The following is a 23120-nucleotide window of genomic DNA, read 5'->3' as shown; positions in this document are numbered from 1 at the left end:
TCCTTACTGCCCCTCTGGGAAGATAAACTCGACAGGAGGGAGGGTGCGGTGAGTCAAGCAACAAACCCCTCACTGAGTGTCCTCAGTGCACAGGGAAAGATGTCCCTCTTCAGACTGGTCCCCATGCCCAAAGTGAGCAGGGGAAACGGGGGAGGACATAGCTAGTGGTCTTCCAGGTACTCCTGGGACCATCTCTCAGCTCATGAGCTCACAGTGGAATGCTAGATCCCAGCATGCTTACTTGGAGGGAGGCTAAAAGACCCTCCCTCAAGAACAGAAGTCCACAAAGCTAAGGACACTGGGTTTCTAAGCCAGACGCCTATGAAGGGCTGGGTGACCCTTTCTCAGAAAAGCCAACTGATTTACAGGTGTCCTGACACATAAGGTCTACACAGCCTGTTACTTTCAGGGGCAGACATGTGGGTTAGCTTGCTGGCCTCTCACTTGTTCCCACCCCCTCATTCCCTAGAGACCCCAAGAAGCAGACTTGGTAAATAAATGGCTTCCTTGGGCCAGAAAACTTAGTTGAAATCGGGATTGTTTTGTACAAGTCCCCTGTTTTCTGGATTCCTAGGAGATACGTAACGACCCATACTGAATTGGAAGAGGTAGAAATAAGCACAAGACCACTGTGACTTCCATGGCTCAAGAGCATGGATTTAAGAGGGGTCGTTAGGCCTCTGTGCAGAGAATAGAACCGAGTATAGGTTGCAGCCACTCACTTCAGAAGTCTGACATTGCACAGAGGTGCACACGAATACATGCTCTCTTCACCAAGGAGGTGAAACCAGAATAGGGACGGGGAGGGCATGTGAAACAACAACACTACTGCAGGGCAACCTCGTCATTCATTCTGTTATCATCCTTTCCTGTGTTGCATATAGATTATACAATCGATTGCCCCTTAGCTTAGCTCTCAGTCTTGTATAGGCTTTTAGCAAAAAGCTATAAAATTCTCATTTGAAGCTCCAAGGGCTGGGGATTCTTGCCTGTTCTACTCGATTTGCTCATGCACGTCCCCAAACCAGAAGCTACATCCAAGCTGTAACTCCAGATATTGAAAACCCGCTGTACTCACCTCTAGGGCAGTGGCCCGTGGATCCTGGCCCTTGAATCCAATCCCTTGTAGGTGGGCCTTGCGTTTGGAACCTTTCTTACCTCTGCTATTAACATAGCCCCTCCTCTATTGCCTTACCAACCACTGTGGAACCAAAAAGTCTTTGTCTATTCATAGACACTGTAAGAGTAACACTTGTTTTCTATTTTTTAATCTAATGTCAGTCTTCAGTGGTTTTCATTGGCTTATCTAATCAGTGTGTTCTAGGGAGGTCTATTACTTGTCTGTTTAGCTTGCTCAAGCGCAACAGAGACCAGGCATAAACGGAGGAGAACCAGCTCCTTTAAAACAAGCAATCCTCTGAAACTATGCCAGAACTTTACTCCATGGGCTCGAGATTAAGGAGAACATTCCACATTTCATTGTCACTTCAGCTCTGCAAACCCCAAATCCGAACTCTTCAGAGAAGTTATGGACAAGAAAAACAAAGGAGGCATTTAAACACACCAAACTGCAACAAAAACCTTGCATACTTCGTGATTTTTCTAGATTTTATACTTTAATTTTTGGTGTCCTTTTAAAAAAATATTTGAGAGATAGCAAGAGAGAGGGAGAGAGGAAAAAAGAGTTAGGCAGAAGAGCTTCCATCCACTGGTTCACTCCCAAAATATCCACAATAGATGGCCTGGACTGGGCTGGGCCAAAGTTGGAATCTGGGAGCTCAATCCAGGTCTCCCATATGAGTGGCAGCAGCCCAATTAGTTGAGCCAGCACCGCTCTCTCCCAAGGTCTGCATCAGCAGGATAATGCAGCCAGGCGTGGAACTCAGGTACTCTGATGTGGGATGCAAGTGTCTTTACTGGCTTCTTAAACACTAAACTCAAGGCCTGCCCCTGGCCTCATTTCTCATTAATTATTATTATTTTTTTTTGTAAGTGGAAAATATATGAGGGAGAAAGAAGCGGAAAACAGGAAGTTTTGAGGGAGATGGGAAGGGAGTAAGAAAGAAGTTCAAGCAGAGGGAATGGGGACACAGAACTAGGAATCAGGGAAGAGGAGCATGATTGGGGTCTTAGCATCTCCAGGCACCAGGCATTGGACTTGGTACATACACATATCTTCTCTCACTAAACTCTCTCAATAGTCCTGCAAGGACAACATTCTCACCCCCAGTCTTGCAGATTGGAAACTGAGGCTCATGGACTCACAGACAGGAAGAAAAGTAGCTGTTGCAGGATCCATTTAAAAAAAGAAAAAGAAAAAAAGAATTCTCTGGGGCCGGCGCTGTGGCACAGCAGGTTAAAGCCCTGGCCTGAAGTGCCTGCATCGCACATGGGTGCCAGTTCAAGTCTCGGCTGCTCCTTTTCCGATCCAGCTCTCTGCTATGGCCTGGGAAAGCAGTAAAAGATGGCCTAAGTCCTTGGGCCCCTGCACCCACGTGGGAGACCTGAAGAATCTCCTGGTTCCTGGCTTCTGATCAGTGCAGCTCTGGCCTTTGTGGCCATCTGGGGAGTGAATCAGCAGATGGAAGACCTCTTTCTCTGTCTCTACCTCTCTCTGTCACTCTTTCAAATAAATAAAAGAAATCTTGCCAGTTCAAGTCCCAGCTACTCCACTTCTGATTCAGCTCCCTGCTAATGCACCTGGGAAAGCAGCAGAAGATGGTCCAAGTCCTTGGGTTCCTGTCACTCATGTGAGAGACCTAGATGAAGCTCCTGGCTCCTGGCTTTGGTGTGTTGTGGCCATCTGGGGAGTGAATCAGCTGATGGAAGACTTTTCTCTCTCTCCTTCTCTCTCTGTAACTCTGCCTTTCAAACAAATAAAAAATCTTTTTTAGAAGTCAATTTTTAAAAAAAGAACTCTGGGAGTGGGTGTTGTACAGTGGGTTGGGCCACCACTTTTGACACCATTGGAGTCCCAGCTGCTCTGCTTCTGATCCAGCTTCCTGCTGGTGTGCCTGGGAGGGCAGTGGAAGATGGCCCAGGCTCTTTGGCCCGTGCTGCCCATGTGAAAACCTGGATGGTATTTTTGGTTCCTGGTATTGGCCTGGCCCAGCCCTAGCTGTTGCAGGCATTTGGGGATTTGACAGTGGATGGAGAATTGATCTCTTGCGCTCTTTCTCTCGCTTGCTCTCTCCCTCCCTCTCCTGGTGTCACTCTTTCAAATAAATAAATCATTAAAAAACAAACAAACAAACAAAAACACCCTCTGTTTTCTGCCGTTTCCCAAAACCCCTTCAGTGATTTCTCGGAGTATCTTAAGCCTCCCTATTTCAGGGTTTACTTTGTCTTTCAGGTAGGAAATTTATCTTGGTTTGAAGTCCTCATTTTATTCCTGGACCATGTGGAGTTCTCCCTCAGTGGAAAAGCCACATCCCTGGACCCAGGCCTGCCTGAGGCAGACGTGTGGAAGGATGCACTCCAGAGGCTATCACCAGGCCCACACAGGAACTCTACAACCCAGTTTCTCTTAATAATCCATGCCTGGTGGTCAGGACCTGGGAGGTCAATGTGTTGTGGGTTGCCTAAGACCTTCCAGGTTTTAGCAAGACAGGTTCTGACCCAGGAAATCCCCTAGTCCTGAGCAGACCCGGAGCAGTTTAGGCCAGAAACACACCCTCAGCCCTCAGGAAGCTTCCAGTCGGTTGGGGATTAGACAACAGCCCAAGCAGGAGGGTATGAGGCTCCAAAAAGAAGCACAAAGGGAGGGAGGGGTTCAGGGAAAGAAAAACCATGGGCGTTTGGAGGAGTCATTCATTCCACAACTGTTCCATGCTTACTAAGAGCCAGGCCCTAAGCTCAGCCCTGTCTGCTCAAGAAAAGCTCTGTGGAGAGAACAGCCTTGGAGATGCAAATTGAAGGGGTAGGACTTAGAAAAGCAGGACAACAGAAGCACAACTGAGGGGAAAGAGACGCAAAAATAGACCTGAGAGGCAGAAGACACAGCGGACACCTCTTGAGAACAGGGAAGCCATTTCCCTGGGTTCAGGGCAGGTGGGAGGAGGCAAAGTTCTAGGCCTGTGAAGATGCTGGGCCAGTCTGCAGAGATGTAAACAAGGGTGTCTGAACTCCAGGGACTGTGCAGTGGGCTTCAGAGTGGATTGTTGCACAGGTGGAAAGATCGGTTGGGACGTTATTGCCAAATGCTTGAATTCTACCTACTCACGTTTTGTCCAAATTGTTTGGACATTTCATATAGTTCAGATTTTTTTTTCCAGTCAGGAATATGAGGGTGAGATTTACCTGGATTGATGAACAGATAGGAAAGTATGGAGTGAGGAGTTTTCCCTTCAGGGTGCACAAAGGGATCAAGTTTGCAGGCTGAGGATCCTTCCTGAGGGAAGAAATAGGGAGGGAACCACCCTGGCATCATTGTGTCCAGTGTCCACTGGGGAGTTGGCTGGCACATTGCCTGTTCTCTGTCCAGCTCTAATGCCATGAGTTAGCCATTAACCAGTCCCTTTGAGAGTCTTTCTGTTGTGCTCTGAGGACAGCCACTTGACTGTTCTCTCTGAACAAAGGGAGAGGCGGGTAGAGGGAAAACGAGCACAGCCTGAAGTCCCCCAGTTACCACGGCTGCTCCCCACTTCTGCTGCCTCTGAGCCTTACAGTTTCCCACTCTACTTCTTAGAAGACTCCCTCATTTCTGTGCGTCAGAAGGCGAATTTCTCAGCAAAGGTATGTTTCTTGTTGGCAGAACCCAATTTACATTCAGGATGCCAACAGCATGGGATTCTGGGAAATAACACTATTGGCTTTCCACTTTCTGCAGCTAGAGGGCTGAAAAGGAGGTTAGAGGGCCGATCCAAGAATCTACTGCAGGGTTTCTAATTCTACCAATTTATCTAGGCTTTATGTGGTTTACCATTTTATGATTGTGTGTTGGTTCCATAAAACAAGACCTGAGCAGGAGGTGGTGAGAGGCATTCCCGGCTCTAACTGTGCACAAAATGGATATTAACTCTGTAAGGACACTGGAGTCCCACATGAACTCAAGACCAGAATGAGGACAGAGGGCTTTGCCACAGAAGGGAGAAGTGCTGGGCAGAACTCTACTGTTAAATCTTCCCTAATTCCCCTTGTCTTTTTTTTTCTTTCTTAAAAAAATGTAATTCTAGGCTGGCGCCGCAGCTCAATAGGCTAATCCTCCACCGGGTTCTAGTCCCGGTCGGGGCGCCGGATTCTGTTCCAGTTGCTCCTCTTCCAGTCCAGCTATCTGCTGTGGCCTGGGAGGGCAGTGGAGGATGGCCCAAGTGCTTGGGTCCTGCACCCGCATGGGAGACCAGGAGAGGCACCTGGCTCCGGATCAGTGCGGTGCGCCAACCACAGCGCGCCGGCCGCGGCGGCCATTGGAGGGTGAACCAACGGAAAAGGAAGACCTTTCTCTCTGTCTCTCTCTCTGTCCACTGTACCTGTCAAAAAAAAAAAAAAAAAGTAATTATAGTCAGATTCAGAAAGGAAAGAGAAGTAAATGGAAGAGATAGGTTCACTATCTTGAACTAGAGTTTTTTATTTCTATTAAGGTTGAATTATTTTTCATGGGTTACTGAACTCTTGTATTTTTTGTGAATTGCCTACTCATATTCATGTTTATATTGGTGTGTTTGTCTTTTTCCTATTTATTTTATGAGTTATTTATCATCTACTATCATGTATTATTTTTGGTATCTGAGGAGGAATGATTCTAGGCCCCCCACTTCTTGAAAATGAAAATCCAAGAATGCCCAAGTCTCTTATATAAAATGGCACAATATTTGCATATAACATATACAGATTCTCCTGTACTCTTTAAATCATCTTTAGATTACTTATAATGTATTGTTTATATTTAGAATGTAATAATTGTTAGACTGCGGCCAGCGCCGTGGCTCAATAGGCTAATCCTCCACCTTGCGGCGCCGGCACACCGGGTTCGAATCCCGGTCGGGGCGCCGGATTCTGTCCCAGTTGCCCTTCTTCCAGGCCAACTCTCTGCTGTGGCTAGGGAGTGCAGTGGAGGATGGCCCAAGTCCTTGGGCCCTGCACCGCATGGGAGACCAGGATAAGCACCTGGCTCCTGCCATCGTATCAGCATGGTGCGCCGGCCGCAGCGCGCCGGCCGTGGTGGCCATTGGAGGGTGAACCAATGACAAAAGGAAGACCTTTCTCTCTGTCTCTCTCTCTCACTGTCCACTCTGCCTGTCAAAAAAAATAATAATAATAATAATTGTTAGACTGGATGAGTATTGTTTAGGACAAGAAAAGAAGTAGAGGTGCAAATTTTTTTCAAATATTTTCCAAGTTTGACTGAATCTATGGATGTGGAACTTGACAATAGGGAGGGATGACTATATTGTAAATATTTTTCTATCACTTGTTATTCAATTTTGTTTACAATCTTTTTTCTTCTAGAAGGGCCGAAAGTGTATGAATTTTTATAAAATCCAATTCATCTATATTTTCCTTTAAGGTTTCCAGTTTTGTTGTCCATCTTAGAAAAGCTTTACCCATCACCAAGTTTGCATGTATGTATATAAATACAAAAATATATATAATACGTATATACACATTTTCTTCTAGTTCTTTTCTGTTTCTTTTAATATGTAAATATTCAATTCATCTGGACTTTAATTCTGTAGGCAATCAAGGATAAAGATTTAGCTTTATTGCTTGTTCTGAGTGTCACATCACATTTGTCAAATTATGTGCTCAGTGGTTTAAAAGGCTACCTTGATCACATAGTGAAAGTGTCTGTATGCGTGAATCTATTCTCACACTTTCAGACTACAGGCCCAGTACTCAGTTTCCCTTCCCTTCTATCCACCTACTCCTCAAACCAATGATTTCTGTCCCTACCAAATCATACTCACACAGCTAAATTGCCAAAGTCAGTGGACACTTTCCAGGTCTCTTTTTGATAGACTTCTCTAACACATCTGACACTATTGATGGTTCTTTCCTTCTTTTGTTTGCCTGTTTGCTTTGCTTTAGTATATTGTGGGACTTCTGGGCCACTGGTAAGTGCATCTTCATCTTTGTTAAATAATGCCATGCTGGGGCTGGTGCTGTGGCACAGCAGGTTAACGCCCTGGCCTGAGGCACCCACATCCCACAGGGATGCCTGTTCGAGAACCAGCTGCTCCACTTCCCATCCAGCTCTCTGCTATGGCCTGGGAAAACAGTGGAAGATGGCCCAGGTCCTTGGGCCCCTGAACCTGCGTGAGAGACCCAGAGGTGGCTCCTGCTCCTGGCTTCGGATCGGTGCAGCTCCGGCCGTTGTGGCCAACTGGAGAGTGAACTATCAGAGGGAAGACCTGTCTGTCTGTCTGTCTCTCTCTCTGCCTCTCCTCTCTGTGTAACTCTGACTTCCAAATAAATAAATAAATATTTTTGAAAAATGCCATGCAGTTTTGCAGAGTGGCTATAGCAGTTTATAACTGCACCAGCAGTGTGTAAAAGTCTAACTGGATTATTTAAGGGCAAGAGTTGGTAGATGTGGGATGTTCCAGTTCTCTTTCTCCAGTTATCACCCTTGTGCCCTCTGCTACCAAACTTCCTTTGACCTGTGAGTTTGGATCCCGCTGCTTGCCTAAGCCAACCCTACCACCATCACCATCCTCTTTCAAACACAAACCAATAAAGAACTTTAAAGACTCAACTCCCTAAAACCCCATTTTTGCATTTTGCTCCCCATTCCACAACTACTAGTAGCTTCCCAGTGCAATCAAATGAAGTTTGAACTTATTGGGTTGGCACTAAATGCCTTCCCCTACCTGGATTCCTCATTCCCACCCTCCCAAAGGGGCAGATTTGAATCCAGCCAAAGGGACCCATCCTCTGCTTAGGGTGCAAAGCCTAGGCAGTACAGCCTCTGTGCAAAAACAGTGTGGCAATATTTAAAAAGATGAGGATACAGGGCCAGCGCTGTGGTGTAGTGGGTAAAGCTGCCGCCTGCAGTGCCAGCATCCCATATGAGCGCCGGTTTGAGACCCAGTTGCTCCACTTCCAATCCAGCTCTCTGCTATGGCCTGGGAAAGCAGTAGAGGGTGGCCCAAGACCCTGGGACCTAGAAGATGCTCCTGGCCCCTGGCTTTGGATCGGTGCAGCTCCGGCCGTTGTGGCCAGTTGGTGAGTGAACCAGTAGATGGAAGACTTCTCTCTCTCTCTACCTTTTTTTCTCTCTCGGTGTAACTGTGACTTTCAAGAAAAATAAATAAATCTTAAAAAAAAAAAAAAAAAAAAGATGAGAATATACACACCAAATGACCAGCCAGTTTCATTACTTTGAAAAATTTCTGCATATGTAACAGGACATTGTGAACAAGGAAAAATGTTTATATAGCATGGATTGTACGTGAAAGAACTTGGAAGCAACCCAAAAGTCCATCAAGAGTAGAATGGTAAGTTTCACTCCCTTCACCATTCTTCACTTTGCCTCCTGCCTACCACCCACTACTAAACTGAGGTGAGCATATTACTTTTTTTCGAAAGTATATCTTTATTTAAAATAGGAGCCCAACTACTTACTTTCCAAAATAGAGAGTTGGGATTTTTCTAGTAAAAAAATGAATTTCCACTGTGTTACTGTGTATGTAAACTCTGACAAGGTATTGTAATGTTTTATTGGGTGTTAATCTAAGTGCTCCTGTTTGTTTCTTATTTACTTTTTAAAATTCATAGATGGTAAAATAAACCTTTTTTTTTTTTTTTTTTGGTTTTCAGTTCTGTGTCAACAAATGCATACAGTCTGATCCTTGGCATTTTGGTTTTTCACAAAGAAGGATCAAGATGGATTAAAAGTATTGCAGCTAACAGATTAAGATTTTTTTTTCCTTGAGGCTCTGGTAAATGAAGCTGGATTCCACAACTCTGTGGCAAGTTGTGTTTACTCTATACATTCAAAGAAGTTCAGTTCTGTCTATTGGTCCTCTCTCTTACCCCTTACTTGAGTGGGCCTCGCTTACCGCCAGGATGGCCAGTGCTGGGCTGACCCCTTCTGCTTTGTACTTTTTGGTTTATCCTCTCTATACAAACTTCATGAGTCAGTACTGCAGCTAACAGACCCAAAGAAGGAATCTTCTAAACTGCTGCCTTTGCCTGTCAAGTATGAAGACAACCTAGTGCTCCCATCTCAGCAAGAAGGGGGTCTGCCATATCGGGCTACACTGTTTCCTAAAAAGTGTCAAGAGTTGGCAGCCAAGCGTTGTGGGAGAAGTGAATGCTGCTCATCTCACTTCTCTGTGAAAGGCAGGGAACCCTACCATTAGTAATGATATAGTTTTTAAAGAACATCAAACCAGCCAAGTTGACTGTTTAGCCATAAGTTCACCATTTCATTTGTTCTGACATTATGCAAAAAAAAAATCCAAATTTTTTCATTTATAGAAAATAGTAACAGAAATACCAAAGATGTCAGCCTATCATAAAACCAATTATTACCTCACTCAAAATTTTGCTGTCTCCACCCCAACTGCTTGAACCCTTCTAGTTTAGTGAGTGACTTCACAGCAATGGGATGCTGGGCCTCCCCTGAACAATAATCTTTACTGCCAGCCTCTGAGGGGTGGGTGGGAATTAGCATTTCCCATGATACTAATGCTGGTGGTTAGGGATCTGCAGTTGAGAATCACTGCTCTAAATCTAGTTAACAACTTACAGGAAATAATGTAAAGGAGAGAGGAACGTGTTCATACCCTGAGCATGCAACTTTTTGTTCAGACTCTGAGAAACAGTTCCTTCAACAAATAAATTATAAGGAAAAAGCAAGCAAGTAAAAAAAAAAAAAAAAAAAAAGAACCTAGAGATTAAAGGAGACTTAATATGCCCAGAGAGCAAAGCCAAGATGGCAGCCCAATCAGAAGATAAGCCTGTCCTATGCAGAAGTTGAATGTCGCTGGCTACCAGTCTGCTCCAGGCCTCTAGTAGTGGCCACAGGCTGGAACTTGAGCCAGCCTGCTTAGACCGATCCCCTCCAAGTCATTCAAAAGGGAGCACTGCCTACTCCTACTTAAGTAAAATATTTGCTCACGCACCCATAGAACATATCCTGATATTGCTGAGGAGACAGAGATAGATTCCAGCTTCTACTCTGTAATGTGCTTCCGGAATAACACTGAAAAGGGCACAGTGCTTCAAGTGACAGTGGCTACATTGATCAGGATGATGTCTTTGACTTTAATGTCTCCTTGCAAAACTGCATTAAGCAGATAAAAGCATGTATCTGAGATCTCAAGAAAGCTACATTCATCCCAAATTGGATGTGAGCTTCAAAGAACAGACTACCAAGTTGAATAATGGGAACATCACAACCAAGAGACATGTTTCTAAGTCCAGGACTGCAAGGGACTGGAGCTGTAAGTCTACCCCCAACTTCACCTGGAGGCAAGTTGCTATTCCCAGCTATCCTCTGAGGAAGCTATTAGCAATCATGTTGCCTCACCAGCCTTTCCAAATCTAACTACTGAGACAGTGATACAGGTATCCTTTCGGGCTGAGATTCTTTTGCTTCTTCCAACCAACATCACAGTCATCCAAATGAATCTATTTCTAAATAGCATTGGCAGGACATCAAGGACAGACTTGAGAAGCTGGCTCTGTGGCACAACAGGTTTAGCCATGACCTCATACCATATAGGCACCAGTTGGAGTCCTGGCTGCTCCACTTCTGATCCAGCCTCTTGCTAATATGCCTGGGAAATCAGTGGAAGATGGATCAAATGCTTGGGCCCTTGCCACCCACATGGGAGATCAGGATGGAGTTCCTGGCTCCTGGCTTTCACCTGGCCCAGTCCTGGCTGTTGTGGCCACTAGGGAGCAGCAGATGGTAGATTAAAAAAAAAAAAAAAAGTTATTCATTTATTTGAAAGTCAGAGTTATACAGAGTAAAGGAGAGGCAGAGGGAGAGAGGTCTTCCAAGTGAGGGTTCACTCCCCAGTTCGCTACAACAGATGGAACTGTGCCAATCTGAAACCAGGAGCCAGGAGCTTCTTTAGGGTCTCCCATGTGGGCGCAGGGGCCCAAGGACTCGGGACATCCTCTACTGCTTTCCCAGGCCATAGCAGAGAGCTGGATCAGAAGTGGAGTGGCTGTGACTTGTACCAGTGCCCATATGGGATGCGGGCACTGCAGGCAGCGGCTTTATCTGCTACACCACAGCACCAGCCCTGGAAGATCTCTTTCTCTCCCTTTGTAACTCTTTCAAATACAATAAATAAATCTTAAAGAAAAAGAAAACTTGAAGACTAAAAATGACCTTGAAAAGATGAAAACCACACTTTGAGAAGAAAAGTGGGGAGTGGGGGGTGTGGAGAAGCAGTACAGAAGGTAGATCTGGGAAAAGTATTTACCCAGAGAATTATAAGGTGTGATGTATGGGTTCGGGGAGATAATCAAAATCCTTTTGCTGAGCCAGCAGATATTCTTGAAGACTTTGCTATGGAATCCATCAATGAAATGATGAACTTTTTTTTTTTTCTTGACAGGCAGAGTGGACAGCGAGAGAGACAGAGAGAAAGGTCTTCCTTTTTGTCGTTGGTTCACCCTCCCATGGCCGCCACGGCCGGTGTGCTACAGCCGGCGCATCGCGCTGATCTGAAGCCAGGGCCAGGAGCCAGGTGCTTCTCCTGGTCTCCCATGCGGGTGTAGGGCCCAAGGACTTGGGCCATCCTCCACTGCACTCCCGGGCCATAGCAGAGGGCTGGCCTGGGAGAGGGGCAACCATGACAGAATCCGGTGCCCCGACCAGGACTAGAACCTGGTGTGCTGGCGCCGCAAGGTGGAGGATTAGCCTAGTGAGCCACGGTGCTGGCCATGATGAACTTCTGATATTAACTGGATGGCAAGGTCAAGTACTAGGTGAAGATACCATCTTCTTGATTTGAAAGGTCTCAAGGAGGTTTGCTAGGTTTAGAGACAACGAGGTATTGAAATGAGCTAGAAAAACACTGGACAAAGCCAACTATAGATTTTGAATCCTTCTATGCTTTCTGGAGCTTCTTTTTTTTTTTTTTTTTTTTTTTTTTTTTGACAGGCAGAATTAGACAGTGAGGGAGAGAGACAGAAAGAAAGGTCTTCCTTTCCGTTGGTTCACCCCCCAAATGGCTGATACAGCCGGTGCTGCGCCGATCCGAAGCCAGGAGCCAGGTGCTTCCTCCTAGTCTCCCATGCAGGTGCAGGGCCCAAGCACTTGGGCCATCCTCCACTGCCCTCCCAGGCCACAGCAGATAGCTGGACTGGAAGAGGAGCAACCGGGACTAGAACCCGGGGTGCAGCGCCACAGCTTCATTTTCTGGGGCAAACATATTAAGCAACTGAGTATTTTCTACAACAGTATCCTGATATCTAACCATGTAAAAAAAGAAACATAACATTTCCTGTTTTTGAATGATACTTGAGACTTCCAGTTGCCTACCTTTGTTATCAGATGTCAATTATTTATTTGGGCTTTTAACGGCTACATATAAGTTAAAGTCCTGTACCTTGAAAACTAGTTCTTTTTGACTTCTGATTATCTAAATGATGATGTAATATTTGTGTTAGCTGTCTTGCTGCCATTGTAGACCATCCTATGACTGCTTAAATGTGAAACCCAGGTGGCATCTTTGACTTATCAGAGTTGACTGTGTATTCTCTAGTTTCTAGACAAACCAATCTGGAAGATGTTTAAACACAATGAACTGGTTGTGTCTCTCTTAAGTGGAATATAGGAAAAGTCTTTCCTAAGAATTTTTATTAAAATATAATGTTTTAATATTCATGGAGCTGGCATTGTGGCATAACAGGTAAAACCACCACCTGCAATGCTAGCATCCCACATGGGCACCAGTTTATGTCCTGGCTGCTCTACTTCCCATCCAGCTCTCTGCTATGGCCTGGGAAAAGTAGTAAAGGGCCCAAATATTTGGGTCCCCACCATCCATGTGAGAGATCTGAATGAAGTTCCTGGCTCCCAGCTTCAACATGGCTCAATCTTGGCTGTGGTGGCCATCTGGGGAGTCAATCAGCAAATGGAAGATCTCTCTGTGTGTCTCTCTCTGTAACTCTTTCAAATACATACATAAATCTTTAAATATATATATACATATATTCTTTTTCTCAGATATCAAGTGATTTTCTAGAGAAGCTAAGTTTCCTATGAATGCCTCAGTGTTGGAAAGTTTTTGATTTGTATTTTTGGGGCTTACACATTCTGTCTGTCAAGTTTTAGGAGAAATGTATTTTTCCAGATCAAAGAATCTAAAACACATGTTCTCAGTAGTAGCTGGAATGGCATTGAGAGTCTTTTTTTTTTTTTTTTAAGAATTATTTATTTGAAAGAGTTACAGAGAGAGGCAGAGCCAGAGAGAGAGAGGTCATCCATTCCACTGGTTCACTCCCCAAATGACCGCAACAGCCACAGCTGAGCTGATTCTATGCCAGGAGCCAGGAGCTTCTTCCGGGTCTCCTATGCGGGTGCAGGGGCCCAAGGACTTGGGCCATCTTCCACTGCTTTTCCAGGCCATAGCAGAGAGCTGGATCAGAAGAGGAGCAGCTGGGACTCGAATCGGTGCCCGTATGGGATGCTGGCACTGCAGGCTGGTGCTTTAACCCACTGCACCACAGCACCAGCCCCAAGAGAGTACTATTTTATTAACTTATTTGTTAATACTATTCATTGTGGAAATGTGTACTTGACTAAAACCATATGATCACTTTTATAGATCAGGATAAACAAATTTTGTGTGCATTTAGCTATATTGGACTAAATTATTACATTTAGCTTACAAAAAGGATTGAAACTGCCTTTAAGGGGATAAATGAAAGTTACTGTTGTGAATGTTTCATGTGTCACTAACAAAAGCTACCTAAAAATGAATACTTGAAAAAATTCTACTTTATTAACCTACTCATACTAGGAATAAATTAAACAGGGAGGGGAAGACTTCAGGAGCATCCATCTTTGAGAGGCTGGAAACTTCTTTGACCTTCCCAGAAGTAAAATCATGGACAACCTCTTAGTTTCCACATTCCATTCAGGACGGTTATGCTGTCCTCTTAGTAGTTTCTTGCTGTGGGGCCAAAAGAACATGTGCCATCTCCTATTCATTATCAAGATGGAAGACGGAGGGTCTTCATGGCCGTACTCATGGCTATGAGGGGCTCAGAAGGCCAGTGGGAAATGACGCCCAGCTTCTGTAAAGTTCTTTTCCACCTTTTAAGTTTCTCGACTTATTTCAGTCTCCTCGTGCCCCTGTGTGTCCTTTGTGAAGTCCTATTTAGCAGTGTCAGAGGACAAACAAAGAAAGCATTGCTATTGCCCTCTCCACTAAGCCCTTGCTGTTTCTAAGTCCAGAATTTTGACAGGAATGGATGGGCATAAGGACCCCTTTCCTGGTCCTTGTTACACACCCCTCCTCTTCACATTCAGTGCTGGTAACAGCTCCAGCACCCTCTGTGTGTTTCCATGTTCTTATAAGATGTTTGCATTGGTGGCACCTCCACTATATCTTATTTGCCACAAAGGGGAGCATCTTCAGCCAGAATTCCAAGGGATTGTTCTAAGTTATATTCTAGAAAAATATTTCTTTTCTCATAGCTTCATCCAGCTGCTGCACTTGAAACAAGGTCTTGCTTTTTATTTGTCTATGACCTAATCTAGAATCAAAGGGTTGAGAGTTTTGAGCTGAGCTGTACCACAGAGCAGTTCAAGGTACCTAACTCTTGTTTAGTAACCACACTGCCTTGCTGCCTGGGTATTTGTCTGATCCCTTTCCATAAATGCTTTTTTCCAATCCACTGCCATCTTGGTAGAAGTCTCTTAGGTCAACCATTGTTTGTAAAACTGGAGAGTGAAGCTTCAGCTTTGTGAGGGCTTTCCTGAAGGGAAGGCTGTGATAGCCAATGCTGAGAACACCTCCAAGCAAGTCACTCTCCCACCACCGCCCTGTCCTGCATCCCTACCTTTTCTTACACAGGTTGTAGAGAATATCCTTTCTCAGCTCCATGGGTGCTATCTATTTTGTTTGTTAATGGGCATTTTGGGGAAGAAATAAGACAAAATTCCTCTCCTTAGCATCTATCTGGAAGCTTATATTCAAAACTACATTCTTTCTCCTTGACTTTATCTTTGTCTCTCTTCCTAACTTTGAGTCCACTTCTCCACAACACTCCCTTCCCAGGCATTTCTGTTCCTGCAGAGTTATGGCAGTGCGTATTTAAACTGCAACAGAAAACGCTAAAGGAAAATCTCTACAACTGCTAGGGACGAAGTTCAGGGAACTCACGTTCACAATCTTCCTTCACATGTGTGCTTTGTATTCTCAAGGTAATAATACCTGACATATTTGAATTACTGACGCAATGCAAGTGAAGTTTAATAAGGATGCATATAAGGCCTCCATTGTATTGGTGCAATAATGGTAATTTGGAATAGTGGGGGCAGGGGGAAAAGGATTTCAACAAATGTCTTTATCTTAAACCTTACCTAAATACACAAAGTGTAAACCAAAATGTTTACGAGACAATCAGAGAAATCTGAACATCAAATATTTGATAAATTTTTTCTAGGTGTGATAAAGGTACTGCAGTTTTCTAAGAGCTCTTCTAGGGGTACTAAAATAGTTTGGGATGTAATAATAAGATAGCTGAAATCTGCCTCAAAATAATCTGATGGCTGGAAGAGGAGTGAAGAGAGGATACAGATGAAATAAGATGGACCATGAAATGGTTATAGTACTTAAAGATTCCTTATACTCTACTCTTCTCATTTGTATGGCAAATTTTTCCACAATAACAAGTAACTAAACACAGAGGGAGAGACCTATATTAACCCTGACACCAGTTATCAGAGGAAGAATAGTCCAATTCTCACAACCAAATTCTCCAGCCTTCTGGAAAGGAATGGAGACCCTCCTCAGTAGGAGCTGGCTGTCCATGGGAGCAGCTGTGCCTGTTTTGCTGGCACACATGATAGAGATGGCGGGAGCTGGGCAAACGATACTCTTCTCAATGCTCACCAAGCAGTTACTAGCAACAGAATGAAACACCCACAGAGAAGCATGAGGAACCACTCACCCTCAGGTGCGGTATTCTCCAGGTGTCCACACCTATTTGAGAGGGGACAAGCTTGCCAGTAATAGGACATTTCCCCAGTTTGCCGTGGGTGCTGTTGGGCACTTTGCTGCTACTTTACACTGAGACCCTAAGGCTGAGCAGGGTAGACCCTTGGCTCTGAGGTCTTCACAATCCCTATTAGCCAGGTGCAGGTTCAGGTCTTTGTATTGCCCCCACCTCTGCTCCCGACTATGGGGCAGACCAGAAAATGTGAACCAAGCAGGTGAATTCAAATTGTGGGGTACCACAGAGAGTAGCCTGTTATTTCACCAATGACAGAGGCCACTTCCCAGAACTCACTTGCCCTCTGTGTTCCTGATCTCCCTGGGCTCTCTGACACTTGCTCTGAGAGTCCTCTTCTCACAGGGGACGCTCCCTTGGGCTCCACTGTGGGCTCTCTAACTCTCAGAGTTGCCAGGAATCTGTCTCCTCTTCCCTCTGCAGTCTCCTCAAGTACCTGCTGCTGCAGATTCTCTCAGCCTTACCGGACATTGAGGCCTCCAGCTGCGTGCTCTGCCATACCCGACTCCCGCGGGCCAGTGCCCACATCCTGTTCCCCTCTCTACTTCAGGACTTGAAAGGACTACCTTGCTGCAGGGCATGGGATCTGGCCTTCCTGGTGGCCAAGTGACACAATTCTGGTAAGCAGGCGGGAGAGCTAACACCCCACAGCAAACCCTGAGGATTGCAGATCAGGCAGGAGGGCAAGTAAGTGAATTTCCTATCCAGCCCTCCATCATCCAGTGTCATATGGTAGCCAAGCACCGCATTTCTGTGCAGTCTATCTAGGGATGTGTCTTTGAGAAGCAGCAGCTACAAAAATCCTTTCTTTTTCTCTTCCTTGCTCTCTCACTGTTCTGAGATTACACCTTCCAAAAAAGCAGCAGGACTTGAAGTAACCTGAATTAAGACAGTGACCTCATCCAAATAAGGCCTTCAACCACCACCAACACACTCTCAGCTCATTCCCCAAACTTTATCTCCAATGCAGACTTCTCTCCTGACTGAGCTCCAGACCCAGTTGATCTGACATGGGACACCTCCACTTGCACATTCTCACAGTCATCTCAAACTTCTATGGAACATAAAGTTCATTACTCTCCTTGAACATGTGCCCTTCATTTTTTAGGGAATGAAGAGGTGGAAGACACCTTAATGGAACTCTCGATCTGTCCAAAGTAGGAGATAGAGGATTTGGCTGCCAATTCAATGGAAACAGATGCTTACTAGTATAAAGCAGTGTGGTAGGAGCACATACTGAAGAAGCAAGCCTGCTTTTGGCCAGTCCCAGTGCTTGACGCCTGCATGCATTATCTCACTTAGCCTTCACAACAAGCCTGCAAGGTATCATTATTCCCATTCTGCAAGTAAGAATACAGACAGAGATTAGAATTTTTTCCAAGGGCACAAAGCAACTAAACCCAAGCATATCTGGGGCAGGGAAAAGGTTTGTACTCTTTGATACCTCCAGAACAAGGATCAGAACTTTTGAGAAGGCTACCTTAATGAAAGAACAGGATGTCAGTTGAGGAATAAGGGTGGAGTGGGGGTGACAAGGTGGCGTGGAGGGAAAGGAGTAGATGGCACTCTGGGCAGTGGGAAGGGGCCTGAAAGATAACAGAGTAGCAAGGAAACTGCAGGGTTCCCTGTAGCTGGCCCACCCCACACATGTGGAGAAGTAGCCCCTTGAAAAGCTGGAGAGGTAGGCAGGAGCCAAATCATGAGTAACCATGTGTGCCAGTCTAGTGAATTTAAATTTTAAATTCTAGACACTTAGGAGTCCTTTCAGGATTGTATTTAAAGTTTTAAAGGGACTACTTCAGAATTTAAAGGAGGCAGTGACATGAACCAGTTCGCCTTTTGGGAAGCTCTCTCTGACATTAATAACTGGCTGAAGAGAAGTGGTGACAAGGTAACCTGGTGAAGACTGCAGAAGCACCCAGAGCAAGAACTTAACACCACGTTAGAAACACGTGGGAAAGTAGACAGATTTGAGAGACAAGTCACTAAATTGGCTGAGGAGAGTGAAGGAGCCAAAGACACGCAGGTGCGTGGCTCATTGCATCCTGGACACAGAAGAGGCAGTTTCAGTTCTGGACATGCTGATTTTGAGACAGACCCTTGTGGGGCACCTGTAGGTAGGTGGCCAACAAGCGACTAGATGAGTCTGGCACTCAGAAGAGTAGGATCTCGAGGGTAAGAAACTGCCACCAAGGGAAACAGATGAGACAAAAAAGCCCAAAGCCCTGTTCTCTTCTCAACGTACCACTAGAAGTTACCCAGGCTTGGCTCTCAGCGTCTTAATCAACAATCACAAGGCAGGTAAGCAGCTTGGATAGAGAGGATGGGAACACAATCTCCTTCCAGAGGAAGAACAGTGTGATCTGTGACTTCCTTAGACTAGAAGAGCCCAACTTGAGAGAGATGAAGTGAAGACTCTTCAGTACCAAGACACAGCAATGCTGCTCAATCAGCTGTGTCCCAGGGCATCCATCATTCATCACAAGTGACATACCAAGCATCTGGAATCTGAGAAAAGCCTAAGTAACCCACCTACCTTTCCAGGGCTGCCCTAATTGGGAATATGGAGCCTGGGTTCCTACCCTGGAGCCCGGCTCCTCTTATCTGCCCCCGGCTCTCTAGAGAAGAAGCACACGCAGAGGTTGTGGCCTGGACTTTTTTTCCCAAATGGGGAATACAAGAGTACCAAGGATCCAGACAACTAAACTAAACTAAACTAAACTAAGGCTAAACTCTAAATGCTCCTGTGCAGCCTAGTGGCCTCCAAACATTTAGGTGTTTCTAGCAGGTCTGGGTGAAGACCTGAAATCCATAGGTTTTTTTCAGAGCAGCACCGCAGGTAACACTAATTTGTAGTGAGGCTTGGGAGCAGCTTTTGCAACTTCCAGCCTTTCTTACTGGTGTGCTGCTTCACTCTTCCCTAGTTGAGTATTTCCTCAAAAAGGCCAGGTCTTAACAGGGAGATTGTGGCCACCGCATCAGAGTTGGCCAAGCTTGTGATCACATCATTAGTCCAGCTCCAAAAATCAGGCTGAGGAGCAGTGCAAACTCCAGGAAGCATGGTAGAGCTGCCACAGGCTACACACTCCTGATCTGCCTGACTCTATAAATGAACTTAGGTACCTGGTCATTTCCCCTTTGCTCAGGGTGACTTAACTGCACAAGAATTTGAGGGACACAGCATCCTATGGGTCACTAACGGAGGTCCCTGAATTTCTCACAGAAGCGGCTTCCGCAGCAGCCCTTCTCAACTCCTACTCCTGCCCACTGGCCCAAGTCCCACTCTCAACACCACACAGAAGGCTCTGAAGCAGAAGTTGCTTTAATCAAGGGGTGAAGTCCTCAGTCAGGGGGACCTCACTCAACCTTTGGTGGTGGGGTCTCAGCCTACCCCCCACACGCCCTGAGGCCCCTCAGGAAGGAGGGAGCAGCCAAACAGCGAATTACCACAGAGGTCAAGGAACGAGAACAGGAAAAAACCCAGGTCAAAGGGTGGGGATAGGACACGAGTGGGGTTGAATGGGGCAGGAGTAGCTTAACCCACATGGTTCTACCTGGGGGTTGGCTGAAGTGGCTGTGCATCGGGCATAGCAGCACCAGGGTGCTGAGGGTTGAAGGGGACAGTGGGGCAAGGAGTGCTTAGGAGATGAGGCGCCCATGAAGTTGGTGCAGCTGCTCCTGTGTCAGCACCAGCCGGTGTCGCTGTCCAAGGCCAGCCGCACAGGAGAAGGTCACTTTGCCCATGTAGACTGTGTCATCTTGCTGCTCTTCCTTGGCCTGGGGGTTAACGAGGGGAACAGGACCCCAGGTCAGGGGCTCACTTGAGCTGTGAGTCCCTGAAGGGGTCACTGAACACTGAGACCAAGATGGCCCCTAACAGACTGAGGCTTTTGAGTCTCTAGGTCACAGTACCTAGAGAATGGGTATACACAGTCTGACAAGGAAGTTTTGAGTCCCTCTTTATATCAAAAGTCATGGAAGGTGTGTTGTCTATGTGCTAAAATAATGAAATTTCTAGAGGCATTGCAAGCACTTTTGAGTTACTTGCAAATAACACTTGGCCAAATAACCCAGGGTGTGCAACTGCTGGACTTCAGATGCCAGAGGCCTCTTCAAATTCTGAGGTAGACAAGGAGGACCCACCCGAGCCCTCCACACTGCCCATCTTCTACCCCAAGCTCCCTCTTACCCTGAGGAAGGCTGATGAAGGGAAGGTGGCAAAGGCAGTGGGCACAGTGGCTCCAGGGCGCTGGGACACTGTCTCCTTGAGGACTTCATCCTGGGGAGAGGGAAGGGAAGACAAAGGCTCATTTCTGGGACCCCACAGGCCAGCACAGGACATCCCTGGTTTCACAGAGACACTGAAACTGAGGGAGAAGGGACTTAGTCCTATCACTATACTTTTGCTCTCACTTCCAACACCACACTTACTGCAGCCTTTCTCTTTACTTTAAAGATCCTCATTTTCCCCACTCAGTGTCTACCACTTTTGGAAGCCATGCCCATCCATTTTGCCCACAGTAATCTCAGTTGACAGAGCTGCAGACTGAACCATACCCCCTAAAGATGATCCTGCTCATCCATTTCGTCGATGAGAATCTGTCTTCTGTTTGCACTGAGACTGTGACCTCCTAAGGTGAGAACTCGGCCCTTCCCTCCACCCCCTGCCTAATGTACATCAAGGACATGGCTGATCCCAGAGGAACTCTTTCCCCCAGTGAATGCTCTGAGGTGAAGTCTGGAGGGTGGGGAAGGGCAGGGTCTTAGCTGACCTTGAGTTTCTCAATGGTGTCACTCAGAGACTTGAGCTGAGCCACTTGCTCCATAAGCTGGGCTGATGGGCTCTTTGCAGCTGTGGGGAGAGAAAGCAGTAAGGCCCAGGCAAGGCAGCTGTACTGGATTACAGGTCAGGCATGCAGGTACCAGACCTTCTCAGCAGGGAAGGCACATAACAGTGAGTTGGTGAACCAAGCAAACTGAACACTGAAGTCATCAAACACTACTGGGAAGAATTCCAATGGTGCAGAGACTGGCTGAGCAGGCGCTAAAATCCTGGGGCAAGGGGAGAGGGTCCGTTATTTATCTCAGGGATTGGCAGGTACATACCAGGGCTGGCACGAGTGATGTCCACTACGTGGGTGTGTGTGCTCAGCTGATTCAACGTCTCTAGCAGCTGGCTGGTCTTACGATACAGCGCCCCAGATGCCAGCTCGCTGCTGGGGCCCTCATGGGGCGGAAGCGACAGCTTTGCAACATGTAGAGGGGGAAGGGCTGCCAAAGATGCCTTCATCTGGGCTCCCTGTAGAGGAAAGAGACGGTAATGGTAGAAGCACTAGAAGGCCCTGCCATCTAGTAGGGCAGGCACACTCCACCTCCAGGCAGCTGTCCCTGTGGCCCTCACCTTGAGGATGCTGTTCTCATGCTGGAGCTGAGAGATGTGCAGCCTCATGGCAGAGATCTGCTGAAGCAGCAGTGGTGAGTCTTTCACCAGCCCAGGGCCTGGCATGGATCCTGGAACCTGCCCAGGGGCGCCCCCTGTGGGTACCATAACAAAGGTCATCAGTCCCCAGTGCAGAGGGCTGAAAAACAGGCTCCATCTCTGTCGGGAAGTTCCCCTTTCCTCATTCCCTCCCACCTCCAATCCTGGTTGCTCCCAAGGTGGAAGCCTCAGCTTGCTGCCCCAACCCCTATTCCCATCAGCCCTGGTAACCCCCAGCCAGGGTGGTCTCTACCTCGCTGTTGTTCTTCTGTGCTCGGGACAGCCCATGGGGGAGCAGGAAAAGAAGAGAGAGGAATTAGAAGATTTAGGGGTTGGGGGACCCACCAGAGGAATACTGGACATGACCTGCAGGAAAATCCTTTTCCTCATCACTGTCTCTAACACGACCCTGCCTCTGTCCCCTCCCTATATTTGGGGGAGGAGCAAGTATATGTGAAAGGATAGCAAATAGGAGTAAAGTCACCCGACAGGGTATGTGGTGTTGAGAGGGTGGCAAAGTCAGTGTTGGCGGGGGGGAAGCACTGGGGGCAGGAGGCTGCACCACCTCCTCCTCCTCCCACTCCAAGAAGGGCACTGGGAGTGCTCTAGAGACCTGGTATGTCTGCACCCTTAGTGCTCACCAGCAGCAAAACTTAAGTTCAGGATGCAAATGCATCCCCTTTCTCCTGAGGCTTCCCCATGGCTCTGAGGCAAAAGCTCCCCCTCTTTTGGTGGGAAGTTTTGCAAATTCAGAACTAGTGTTGGTTCAAAGAGCCTGTGCTATAACAATAAAATGTGGTAATTCGGGTGATTCCCCCCAAAGAATACGGAGATCTCTCTACCTTGGAGGCTCAAGCCAAGAAGGTGCTTGTTCACCTCCCAATATCCAGAGGTGCCAGTGACAGAAGTACGATGAGAACAAGACCCTAGGGGAAGTCAGCTGATGAGACACAGGAGCAGCAGGGACTGTCTAGAGGCCCTGAGGGTTTACTTCCAGGGCAAGGAGACTGTCTTCTGGAAATGAGTAGAGAGGAAATGAAGAAAGAACAAAAGCTAACCACAGGCAGATGATAACCAAGATGGCAGCAGCTACTGCCTTACTCAGGAAAAGTGGGAGAATGCGTCTGAAAAACTCCAGGTAAAGAGCCTGACCGTACTGAAGTGCCTAGGCCAAAGTCAGAAGAGAAGCCCGCAAGCGAGACTGGGAAAACTCAGCAACGGAGGAGGCAACTGTGCACACCACAGGATGAAGCCACGTGAACTCTGGGGGAACACAGTGCCCCAGCAGAGGAATGATGAAGATAGGCACCAGGCAAGGCTGGATGCCCCGGAGAGCTGGCACAGGCTGACAGCCCTCTGGGATACAGAGTGAGGCAGAAAGGCCAGACTGTAGACTCAACAGAGATATCTCCTAGAGTATAGCTGTTGTTATTCAGAGCTGCATTGATAACTTGGTAGTGCCCCACTTTTGTTAGAGGGACTCATCATATACCTT

General features: G+C 46.6%; 2 protein-coding genes across 23 annotated transcripts in view; both read right to left on the bottom strand.

The window, feature by feature from the left end:
• Window positions 1–19302, bottom strand: part of SLC4A5 (solute carrier family 4 member 5) — a 141666-nt gene extending 122364 nt beyond the window's left edge. For 5 of the 6 annotated variants that reach the window (XM_070068885.1, XM_002709728.5, XM_008254223.4 and 2 more), the window contains exon 1: window positions 1079–13321. The gene's annotated coding sequence lies outside the window, so the exon portion shown is untranslated. Of the gene's footprint in view, window positions 1–1078; window positions 13322–17352 lie in introns of those variants that run through there. The other variant, XM_051837194.2, reaches the window with a different exon arrangement.
• A 148-nt stretch (window positions 19303–19450) lies between these two features.
• The window catches only part of DCTN1 (dynactin subunit 1), a 30480-nt gene continuing 26810 nt past the window's right edge, over window positions 19451–23120 (bottom strand). For 9 of the 17 annotated variants that reach the window (XM_051837155.2, XM_051837114.2, XM_051837125.2 and 6 more), the window contains 6 exons: window positions 21879–21893; window positions 21548–21681; window positions 21253–21445; window positions 20919–20998; window positions 20336–20425; window positions 19451–19923 (listed from right to left, as the gene is read on the bottom strand). In XM_051837155.2, coding sequence (XP_051693115.1) covers window positions 19786–19923; window positions 20336–20425; window positions 20919–20998; window positions 21253–21445; window positions 21548–21681; window positions 21879–21893 — 650 coding nt within the window. In that variant the 3' untranslated portion in view covers window positions 19451–19785. The remainder of the gene's footprint in view (window positions 19924–20335; window positions 20426–20918; window positions 20999–21252; window positions 21446–21547; window positions 21682–21878; window positions 21894–23120) is intronic. The other 8 variants (XM_051837165.2, XM_051837118.2, XM_070068877.1 and 5 more) reach the window with 1 other exon arrangement.

Source organism: Oryctolagus cuniculus, chromosome 2 (assembly GCF_964237555.1).
Source record: "Oryctolagus cuniculus chromosome 2, mOryCun1.1, whole genome shotgun sequence".
Lineage (NCBI taxonomy): Eukaryota > Metazoa > Chordata > Mammalia > Lagomorpha > Leporidae > Oryctolagus > Oryctolagus cuniculus.
Note: the sequence above shows the minus strand (reverse complement) of the source record. Positions and strands in the feature narration are given on the sequence as shown.